Raw genomic sequence first — 12,187 nt, 5'->3', positions numbered from 1 at the left:
TTTAATATTAGGTTTATTTACAAAAACATTTTTAGTCGCTTTCGAAAAGATTCTCGTTTAGCTGCATTTAACCTCATTTTAAATAATTGTGTTTCAAATAATAAAGTTTATATTTTATAGAACGTTTATGCCTACGCATAAAACCACAAAAACTAATTATTATACTCTAATAATGAAATTAGGATTTGTTCGATAACTTCCGCATCACCCGTTAAGTCAGGAAAACATGAGGATGGGAGAGAGTTCCAAAGGTTTGTAGTGCGGGGAAAAAACTAGACATTTAAAAGTTTTTTGAGCATGTAAGGACAAAATACAGTAAATAAATAAGACTTTGCTGAATGACGAGTTAAGCGAGAATGAGTTTTAGTTGATGGAACTAGAGTTGATAGCTCCTTTGAGCAGCGACGATGGTAGTATTTGTAGAAGAAAGAAAGAGATGCAACTTTATGATGATGAGAAAGAGGCTCAAGCATAGCAGATACAGCAGGTCCAATTAAGTTTAAAATGTGTTTTTGGACCTTGTCTAGTAGAGTAAGTGCATCATTAGAAGAACCAACCTAAATATGACAACAGTATTCCATATAGGGAGGAATAAGAAATCTGTAGAGAGATTGCTAAATTAGCAACTTTAGCGGATGCTAATTTAGCAATCGATTGTATATATGGTTTCATGAAAGGTCAGTAGTAAACGATAATCCAAGAAGACGTAAAGAAGAGAACTCAGTTAGAGGGTAGCCATTCATTAATAAAGGAATGTTGACAGTATTGCAATAATTGATGCAGTAAATAACTGAGTTTTGTTAGAGTTAAAATTTACAAGCCATTGCAAGCCCCAATCTGTTATTGAAATGAGATCAGATTCAAGATTGGCTACTTTTTGTCAAGACAGGAGTATAAAGTTGAGTCATTAACAAAAAAGGCTACTTTAGATGTAAGGTTGTTGGGAAAGTCATTAATGTAAATAAGAAACAAAACAGGACTAAGAATGGAACCTTGAGGTACCCCAGAAGTTACTGGAAATTAAGAAGAGTGTTGGCCTTCAATGATAACTTTAATAAAGTGTTTAGAAAGAAATGATTTTATAATCTCAAAAACTCGCCCAGATACACCATATGAGGCAAGTTTATGAAGAAGACCAGCATGTCAACCTATGTTGATAGCTTTAGATATGTCAAGAGCAACAGCCCTAGCCTCTCTATCTCCGTCTAATGCATATTAAAATCTTTTAGTCACAGCAATTAGCATGTCAGCAGTAGAGTGAGAGGATTGGAAACCGTATTAATTATCTGACAGTAAGTTATTTGATTGAAGATGGGATCTATCTCAAAAAATGATATTTTGAGGTTCCAATCCTTTTGAACTGTAGTTTACAATGTGCATCTTCTGCTAAAACTGTGAATCAAATACCATTTTTTTGTCACATGACACAAAACTTGCAAATCAATTGATGAAAGACATTATATCTTAATGTTTAATTCAATTTAGTTTAATTGAATATTTAAGTTTTAATTAAAGACAAGTAAAAATAAAGATGCAGAGTAGGGTACGTCATACTTTTAAAAAATTTTAAATTAAAAAAAAAACATTTAAGGGAGTGATTTTATTATGTGGTAGGTATTTCTAAGCAACATTAAAATAAAAATTTTATTTTTTTTTTTTTGGGGGGGGGGGGGTAACAAATGAACTCGAAAATTGCGATATTTAAATAGATTACATTGAAACGAAAACAATAGATAAAATGAAAAAATAGTTATGATGAATATTAATTATTATTACACATGGTTATTAAAACATTTTACCAGACAAAAAAATTAAATATATATGTATGTATATATATATATATATATATATATATATATATATATATATATATATATATATATATATGTATATATAAATATATATATATATATATATATATATATATATATATATGCATTATTGATTTGAAAAAATACTTTTTACTGTACTAAAAAACCAAGCAAGTTAGGTAAAAACTAGAGTTTTGGCTTGTCTGGAAATAAAAGCACAGAAATAATTTGCTCATGCTTTTTATTTCATTTGCCCTCATGAGTGAAGATGTTGAGCTCTAAAAAAGTGCTACTTGAAATTTAAAACCTGCAGATAAATTTCCTGCAACTGTTATATGTGAAACACCAAAATGTTCTGTGGACACACACGGATTTGTCCAAATATATTTTTATTACATAAAATGTTTTAAAAAAAAACATATTTTTATGGAAAATAAAATTTTCACTAAAATAAAGCTTGAACATCAACTAAACAGTTTGATTACATCTTTCTTGGATTTCAGATTTGGAACAACATCTCTGTGCTCTATTCTTGCTCTAATAAAACCATCACGCCTCTGAAAACCACAAACAGCAGCTGCTGCTTCAGTCACTTGTTTAACGACTTTTTCACAAGACTGGGTGTGGAGAGGATAGTAAGGTACTTCCATAGGAGAATCAATTACTTTTTGTACATCTTTTTTTGTCATATTACATGTAAAATTTGGCTCCAAGATTTGTTCATTACTCCAGTCAATGAGTTCAAGGAGAGTCATAGCATCAAAGTTAAGTGTAGGTTTTTTTCGGTTTCTTACACTTACATCACCTTGCTCTGATTCTCCCCTAACTTTCATAATCATCTTGACTGCAAAAGCTCTATTTTCATTTGATGAGCTTGCAAGAAGAGAAATAAGGAGAGACTCAGAATGAGCATGAAATGCACCATTTTGAACAGACTTACTAACAGTATCCATAACTTCGATTGTTTGACCTCTTAATAGATAAAGAAGTTTGATTAGATGATGGGGCCCATCAACAATAGAGTGCTTTACCTTGATTCTAAACCACCTGTGAAAGTATAGTTGAGCCACAAACTGAGAAAGAACATTTAGATTTTTTTAAATATCACCTTCCAGGCCATGGTCACTAATGTAAAGCCAAAGAATTGCTTGACCGGTTGTGAGCCACCTGCTATGGCAAAGATTGACACATTTTCTGTTGACAAGTGAATGATTCAAGATACCTGATTCAAGACAAGAAACTAACTTGTAGCTTAGTGAAGCATCGGCTGACATAGTCTTTAAAATATCATCCGGAATTTTAATTAAAGGTTCAATCTGTCTAATCGGTTCAAACTTTTCTAGTCGTTTTAGTTGATTTACTTTTGATAATAGTTTGCCTATAGGCCCTTTGAATCCATCTTTGGAGTTTGTAGGTCTATCAAGATTTGCAATCAGGTGTCTTAAAGGTAGCATTGAATTTGTAGAATCTGATCCGATCACAATTATAGTTTGATCAATTCCTCTAGGAACCATCCAGTTATAAAGACCAATTGCTTCAATAATTATTTTTTCTGACAAAACTCTAGTTTTAGCCACAACCTGTTGTCTGGCTCTCCAAATCTTCTTAGGATCACATGCTAAACTAGCCATTTTTGGAGTCAAGTAATTTGATTTGATCAAATCTTGAAGAAAAGCAGATACAATTGCAGATGTAGCAGCAGGAGATATGTCAAATCGAAGAGATGCTAGTGCTGTATTAGGGATCTTCATGTAGTTTTGTTTAATGGTAATAAATGGGGAAGTTTTTTGTTTGATGTTATTGGAGTTATCTTCTGAGGATTCTTCATTTACATCTTTAATTTTTTCAGGTTAAGTTTCTTGATCTAAGTCATGCCCCACTGATTCATAAGCTTTGTCTTCGATGTTTTCAATTTGAACCTGTGTATTAATGTGAGGTTTTTTAATCAAATTTTTTCTTTTTTCTATAGATGCAATATCTGTTATTTTACGTTTCACTGCTTTAACCTGTCTTTCTGTTTCTTCCTTGTCTAGTTGGTATATTTGGTAGCCTGATTTTTCACCAACCTTATTTCTTTGAGATTTGAGCCATAATAAATCAAGTTGTGGCAACTTGATAGCTTTAGAGCAAATGCATAAAATATGAACTCCTGCAGAACAATTTTTAACTTCCTTACAAAGAGAATTTTCATCTGTACAAAGTAAAATGTTACACCTACATTTTGTTATATCTAACAATTTGTCCAGCTTACCTTCCCACAATTTGACAGTTTATTCTTTTGTTTCTTTTTGATTACAAATGTCTCTAAATTTATGCCAGGCAGTTAAAATTTTATCTGACAGCTTTCTTCGAGATATGACAACAGGGGTCTTAAACAAAGCATTGGATTGAGACCATTGTTTCAGTACCAAGTCTGCCAATACCACTGAGATTTCTTTTATAGGTAGATGACATCTCCTAAAAAAACATAAAATTTAAACTGTTTTAACATTGTCATTTAAAATACTTGAACTGTCTAATACTTGGGCGTCCTTTGAATGTCCAAGACGCCCAACGGGTGTCAAGATGTCTAATGGATGTTCTATGGATGTTATAAGACGTCCTGTGCCCACTAAAATTCTATTATATCGTTTATATTATATTGCAATATCGTTTCAAAAAACTCACCTATCAAGATCATCAGAAAGAAGCAAACTTTTCTGAATATGTAGACCTTTCCTTAGTACATCTCTCAGTGTAGAAACTTCTGTTTCCAACCAATCTTTTCCAACTCCAAGATACTTAGTTAAATTAGTTGTTAAAGAATGTCTAGTTTGTTTCAATTTTAAACGCTCCATAACACAATATTCTAGTTTATTTATTTTTTACTGTAAAACAAAAACAATTATAATGAAAAACCACAAATAAAATGCAACAAATATTGCAACTTTTTGATTTTGAAATATACACTATGAAATTCACTACTAACACAAAGCAAATAACAAGTACTAAGTAACTGTGTTCTGTAATTCATAGATTACAACAACAAATGGACTTATTAAAAATTGGATAATCAAAAATTTAGAAGACATTAGTAAGGTTTTGTTAATTTTTTGTTGTATTTTTTAACGCTTGTAAGTCGCATTGTTATACGCTTTTTTACATTTTTCAAGTTAATTTTTATACAAAAGAAAAAAAAAAAAATTTTTTTGGTTGAATATTGCTTAACTTACCCCAACCCATAATAAAGCCACTCCCCAAATTAAATTTTCAAACATTTTTTAGTATGACGTACCCTAATGCAGAGTTATATTAATCTTTAAATTTTTGTAATTGTGTCTTTACAGTCATAGTTCATAGTCATCAATTCAGATTTTTGCCTCTGCAGATAATCTCAATTTTTTGAGATACATTAGACCTTGTTTTAAAGCGTTAAGCATAGAGCGATTTCGGTCAAGCAACTTTTTATCTTTTTTTAACTTTTAAATTTTCCTATTAGCGGTAAGATAAATGAAGTATTTAATTTTTAAAAAACTCACATTAACTTTTGAACGATGTTTATGTAAAAATATTTGTTACAAAAGTTTGATATAAAGCGCCATTTACTAATGAAAAAAACTCAAATAAAATTTAAAGTTTATTTTTTTTTTATTTTTTTTTTTTATTGTAATGATTGATTTTTTAAGCTTGAAGCAAAGATCATAAAAACATTATTAATTTCTGGTAAAGAATATATAATTTAATTTAAAAATAATTTAATAAAAATATATAATTTTATTCTATTAAAAAAAATATATGATTTAATTTAAATTTTAAAAATATATAATTTAATTTTGATTTTAAAAGTATATTTAAGTTTATGAAATTTAAAGTTAATGCTTGGGTTTAATTTAACTGTCAAATCTATTAAAGAATATTACTAAATTTGGTTCAATATTTAAATTTTATTTGATCTTAATATTTGATCTTAAAATTGATTTGATATTTGATCATAATATTGATATTTGATCTTAAAAAAAATCAGTTTATTTTTATCGCAATTGTTTTTTCGGTTTTCCTTCCTAAACATTTTTTTTTTTTAATCAAAATTGAATTTTAAATAAACGGCTGCATCAAAAATTTGCACAAAATATTAAACAAACTTTTTTTTTATAATACAAGTTAAATCGCAGTGGTTATTTTTTAATAAATGATACAGCAATATAATTTTAATAATAAAATAATAAACTAATAAACTTTTAATAAATAAAGTAAATAAATTAGCGTAATTTTTTTATTTGTTACTCTCTAATTTTTTTTAAATAAAAAAAATCATTTGTAGTTGCAAAGCCACAATTAGAAATTTAAGAACATATTTAACATATTTTGATTCAATTATGGAAATGTCGAGAAAAGAAAGAAATTTATTAATAAGAAACATTTTTAAATATGTAATATTAAATTTGATTATTTAATATTAAAAAAAAGAAAAAGAAAATAAACTTAAAGTAATAAATAAAAGGAAGTTAAATAACTCGTTTTGCAATAATTAATATTATTGCGGTAATTTAAAAAAGTTAGTGTCTTTAAAAAATTAAAAAACAAAGAGAATTTTATGACATCAAATATCGCGTTAAGCTAATGCGTCAAGCATTTTTTATTTAAAACAAGGCCTGATACATGGTAATAACTTTTCACCGATGATATATTATTTTTATAAATTTTATTATAATTTTACTTTAGCAATTACTACCTGGCAGCCACCAATAGTACCACTTAAATGTGAAGTTGGACAAGCTTATTGTGCTGACCGTACTGCGTGTTATGAAAAAAATACAAGATGTGACGGAATGTATGATTGCAAAGATGGTTCTGATGAATGGAATTGCAAAACATCAATGACAACTTCGGCTCGTAAGATTTATGATAATTTATATATTATATATATATATATATATATATATATATATATATATATATATATATATATATATATATATATATATATATAATAAAATATTTATAACAATATTTATAAATATTTATTATATTGTAAAATAAGGACAAATGAAGCTGATTTTTAAGTCTATGAAGTAAATTTATTTTTGTAGCTTGTTCTGGTTACAAATGCAATTCTGGCGAATGCATTCCACAAAATAAGGTTTGTGATAAGAAAAAAGATTGTTCTTCTGGAGAAGATGAAGCTAAGAGTGTTTGCAAAGAAACTTGTAAGTCTTTTTTATGTAGATATATTAAATATTTATAGAAATTGTATGAGGGAGAAAGTTAGAATAATTTTTTTATGTATTTATGGAACTATTTATGGCAGTAATTTTTTTATGTATTTATTATTTATGGCAGTAATTTAGTTCTTTTACTATGGGCTAATCTGTAGTGTACATATGTAGTGTAAACATGATGAGCCATTATGAATGATGCAATTCATCTAAACTCAAAGCATTTTAGTTAGTTATACTCTAATTTGAAGTGGGAAGGTTATTTATTATTTTTTTATTTATCAAACTTTTTACAGACCGGTTGGAAAGTAAGTTGACATAAATAAATTCTATTAAATTTTTAGAATTATAGTTTTAAATTAGTCTATGTCTATATTTGTGATAATATTTGGTTATTATACATTTAAAAAAATTAATTCCATCGAATTTTATTAGAAAAATTAATTCCATCATTTTTATTTTATTGTTCGAATTAGAATATATATTATAACCTGATATTTATTCCAAAAAATGCCAAAAGTTTGAACATCTCACGAGTGACAAATAATTTATAAGAGAAAACTTTTTGAATTGTGTTAGCCGAGTCTTTTCTTTTTAAATTTTTTTTTATTTAAAAAAGCCAAATCTTTTCGGAATATTAAAAATTTTGATGAAAATCAATTTAAATATATACAGTACTGTGAATAAGTTTTAGACCACTTGTATAATTAGACATATTTACAATTTTTTTCCTATGTAATTTTTTTAAAGCGTACTTAAGTTTAATAATATATAAAAAAAGTTGAAAGAATATATTATTTTGAATAAATAAACGAAATTGATGAGGAAACATGAGATTTGTTTGCTTATTTATTAAAAAAATGTGTCATAATGACTACATCCAAAACAGGATATTCGAAGAATGCTGTTACAGAAATCAGAGAAACTGGCTCCCTTGAAGATAGAAAGAAAAGTGGTAGACCTCCTAAGCTAACAAAAGATGGCAATAAATATTTAAAAATCCTATCTTTAAGAAATACAAAAAAAAGCATCAACTGAGCTGGCAAAAGACATTAACACAGCAACTGGGGAAAATGTCAGCTCTTCTTTTATTCGACAGCACCTACTCAAATTGGGATTAAGAGGGTGTGTTGCAATTCGAAAACCATTATTACGGTGTGGCAATAAAGAAAAACGACTTAAATATGCAAATTAACACAAAGATTGGGCCCAGGAAATGTTTAATTGGGTTCTGTACATCAATGAGTCCAAATTCGAAATTTTTGGAACAAAAGGATGCCAATATGTTTGAAGAAGAATTGAAGAAGCCTATCAGCCCGAGTGTTTAAATCCTACTACTAAACACAGAGGAGGCTCTTTACAAGTTTGGGGCTGTTTATCTTCATCTGGAGTAGGTGATTTGATTAAAATAGGGGAGCGACTCACCGGGGAACGTTATGCGGATATCCTAAGGCACCATGCTGTATCATCTGGAATGAGACTAATAGGTCATAATTTTATTCTGCAGCAGGACAATGACCCAAAACATTGTTCTCGAGTGGTAAAAAATTATATAAATGAAATGGCAGAGGAAGGAGTACTGGAATTGATGATCTGCCCCCCTCCCCCCAGAGTTCAGTTTTAAATATCATTGAGCATATTTGGAATTACCTGGACAGAAAGAAGGTCAAACATGCTCCCCGAAATGCTGAAGAATATTTTGAAGTACTTCAAAGAGAATGGCACAACATTCCCACCCCAGGATTTTATAACTAACTTGTATGAATCTATTCCCCGGCAAATATTGGCTGGGATTGAGGCTAAAGGAGGACATTGTAAATATTAAAAGTTTTTATGAAGTTTGACATTAAAATGTTTGTAATTGTTCCATATTTTGTGTGAAATGCATGTGTTTTAATAAGTTTATAATTTAGAACTACAAACTTAAATATTAGAGAAGAACTCTTCGGGATTTTTTGAAAAAATGTAAGTGGTCTAAAACTTATTCACAGTACTGTATACATTTTTTTTGTTTTGTTAATTCACCTCCTCAAGGTCGAGAAAGCCACTACAGACGAGGAAGCTACTTATTTGTGATATAACCCTCTCTCAACTCTATAACTCCAAAACACGAACCTTGGCAAACAAATAGGTCAATGAGGATACATGACTTAATTAACAAAGGACTGGCAGCAAATGAAGAATGGAAGGCAAAAGCCATTTAGCTGAAAAATGTTAGAAGAAAACAAGAAAAGAACCAACAGTTATCAACTAGTAATTTAGCATAATGCATAATTTAGCATAATTATTTAGCATAATGATGATTGCTGCATAATAATTTTATAAGTATTGTATCAAAAAAAAAATATTATGATAATTATTTGTTTGTAAAAAGGACATTTTGTTAAAACATTCATCTTTATTGACTCTGCTTAAAGTTTGGGACATAACTTTGACCTTAGTAACATCATAAAGTGTGAACTAGAAGTTGCAGCTTTGAAATGCATTTTGTCAGATGGTATACTATTGAAATTATATCGGAATGATAATTTAATTCTTTGTGGAAAAGATCATGTGGATTGTCTTTTAATAACAGTTACACGTTTAAGTGCCTGCTAGTTGTTGAAGATGAGATGAGTTTGGTGAGACAGTGAAAATTTAGGTGTCAGGTGAAAACTTGACACCTAAATTTCACTGCGTCAGGAGTTTCACCCAGTTCTGATCCAAAGAGGACTGATTCTAATGTTCTTTCATTGTTTTAGTTCTTTTCAGTTTTCAGTTTCATTTCTCTTTCAGTTTTTCAAAAAAGTTATTAGAGTTTCCTCTAAAACATATTTAGAGTTTCCTCTAAAAAACTAAAACAATGAAAGAACATTAGAATCAGTCCTCTTTGGATCAGAAAAAAAATGACCAGCTCAGAACTAGGTGAAACTCCTGACACAGTGAAGCAGAAAATTTACTCGAAATCAGTTGCTCTGTGAATCAGTTTAAGACAACTATTGTGACCTCCTTGAGTTGTCTATCATCTTTCTCAGAGGTTTACTTGATTCTGCATGTGTAATTAAATTTATGGCACCAGTTTCACCAGTGTTATGTTTAAAGTTATTTCAAAATCTGGATGTTTTCTGGATGATCCTAATTTAACCTCACAGCATTTAAAAAGTCTTCATAATATCTGCTGCTTTGCAAATACTCTCCTATATCTGAAAGCTAGGTTTACTGCACTTTTGGTTGCCAGTACTCCTTGCAATGAGCGACTGCCAACCTTTCTTTGCAACAGAAAAAAATCTCCTATTTAAAATCTTTATTAAACTTTTAGATATTTTTTTATTAAAGTTTTCATTCTAAAGACCAAAATTAGCTAAGTATTGTGTGAAAAAGAAAAAAAAAAGAGAACCTGAAAATGACTGAAAATTTAAATAATGTTATACAGAAAAACTAAATGAAAAAATGTTTCAAATTTTAGAATTAATTTCTATTTATTAAAAGTTTGTGAATTGAATTGAACATTTTAACAGAATGCCATGAATTCAATACTTGTTACCATTAAAATGAAAATTTCATCAGAAGTGACTTATTTTGGAACATAAACATGTTATCTTGATTCTATTGACATTTTGGTTCTAACTTACATTTAAAAAGTTACTATTATAAGTGTATAAAAACCTTGTCAGGAGTTGTGCATTGGCATCTTGTAAACAATAAAATCTTTAGAAAAAGAAGTTCTAGGTACATTCACATAGCTTTAAGTTATGTTACACATCATTTAAAGTGAAAATGTGCTTTAACTAAGCATCTTAATTCCTTGAAAAGATTTAATAGCTCATGTGTTAATAAAATATACTTTGCTTTCTAATGAAACTTTTGTCTTGTTTTTATGTCTTGTTTAACTAATGTTATATGAAAATAGCAAAAGTTCTTTTCTATTTTGTTGAAATTTTTTTAAAAAAGAAATGTAAAATCTGACCAATGCTTAGTTAAAAAGGAAGAAGAAATTAAAGATGTCACCTTTAGGTTAAAATAATTCAGTTTATGCAAAATAAAGTAACTTTGTTATTAAAAATATCTTTTTGATAAACTTTCATCTCTTTCGTTACTCTTTCGTTACTCTTTCATTACTCTTTTGTTTAAAATTATTAAAAAAATTCAAATTGACCTCTTTTGTAGTTTCTTTTGTGGAATATACCAATATTGTTTATATAAACAATTTATTTCTTATTTTTTAACTTATAGTTTAGAAAATTTAAAGATAGTTATCTTTTATCTAATTTATCTTTTATTAGCTTACATATTATTTATTAGTATATTTCTATTACAATTTCAAAAAATTTGTTTACAAACTTTTTTTACAACTGAGTACACTATACATTAGCGACGCATAGTATATATGTGCTGATAAAGTCAGCACATATTCTATATATGTGTTAACTTACACCTAATATACAGCACATATTCTATATTCAACTTAGAGCACATATAGATGTGCCAACTTTATTTGACTAAAAGTATGCACTAATCTAAATATGCAGTAGTAAATAGATATTACCTTATACATTATGTTGATTAATTCCTATTTTAGTAGTTGACACTTGCTACCCTGCACCTTTTAGTTTTAACTGCACTATAAATGATGGCAGTTGCTACCCTCAACATAAAAAGTGTGACCAAGTTGTGGATTGTGGCGATGTTTCTGATGAAGATCCTAAAGTTTGCAGTAAGAAATATATTTGTATATTTAAAAAAAACTATATTCATACACATTTGTTATTGTCAAAAGTTTTAATAAAGCAAAGAAGATATATTATTTAAATGTTTTTAAATGAAAGCAAAGAAGATATATTATTTAAATGCTTTTAAATGAAACAGTAATATAATTTCTTATCTAAATTATCATATTACATAATGCATGCATAATGTATGTATTATGCATGCAGTATGTTGCATTATACATAATTTCAGCATATGTAATACGGCATTTCAGCATACATAATACTTCATTTCAATAAACATAATACATCATTTTAGTAAACATCGTTTCAATGTATATAATAATTAAGTATACCTAATATTTTATTTTAGTATACATACAAACTCATTTAAATGTACATAGTATATCATTTCATTAATTGTAATACATCATTTCAACATACATAATTATTTCATATCATTTATTATGTATATCATTTACAAAGTATCATTTCA

At 28.2% G+C, this 12,187-nt stretch overlaps 1 protein-coding gene across 2 annotated transcripts in view; it reads left to right on the top strand.

Annotated features, from left to right (window-relative positions):
- Positions 1–12,187, top strand: part of LOC100198483 (sortilin-related receptor) — a 94,468-nt gene that overhangs the window by 66,041 nt on the left and 16,240 nt on the right. The window contains exons 25-27 of one of the 2 annotated variants that reach the window (XM_065787753.1): positions 6,513–6,683; positions 6,881–6,997; positions 11,565–11,699. In XM_065787753.1, the coding sequence (XP_065643825.1) occupies positions 6,513–6,683; positions 6,881–6,997; positions 11,565–11,699 (423 nt within the window). The remainder of the gene's footprint in view (positions 1–6,512; positions 6,684–6,880; positions 6,998–11,564; positions 11,700–12,187) is intronic. The other variant, XM_065787754.1, reaches the window with a different exon arrangement.

This window comes from Hydra vulgaris, chromosome 01 (assembly GCF_038396675.1).
Source record: "Hydra vulgaris chromosome 01, alternate assembly HydraT2T_AEP".
NCBI classification, from domain to species: Eukaryota; Metazoa; Cnidaria; class Hydrozoa; order Anthoathecata; family Hydridae; genus Hydra; species Hydra vulgaris.
The sequence above is the reverse complement of the archived record's forward strand: the minus strand, read 5'-3'. Positions and strand labels throughout refer to the sequence as shown.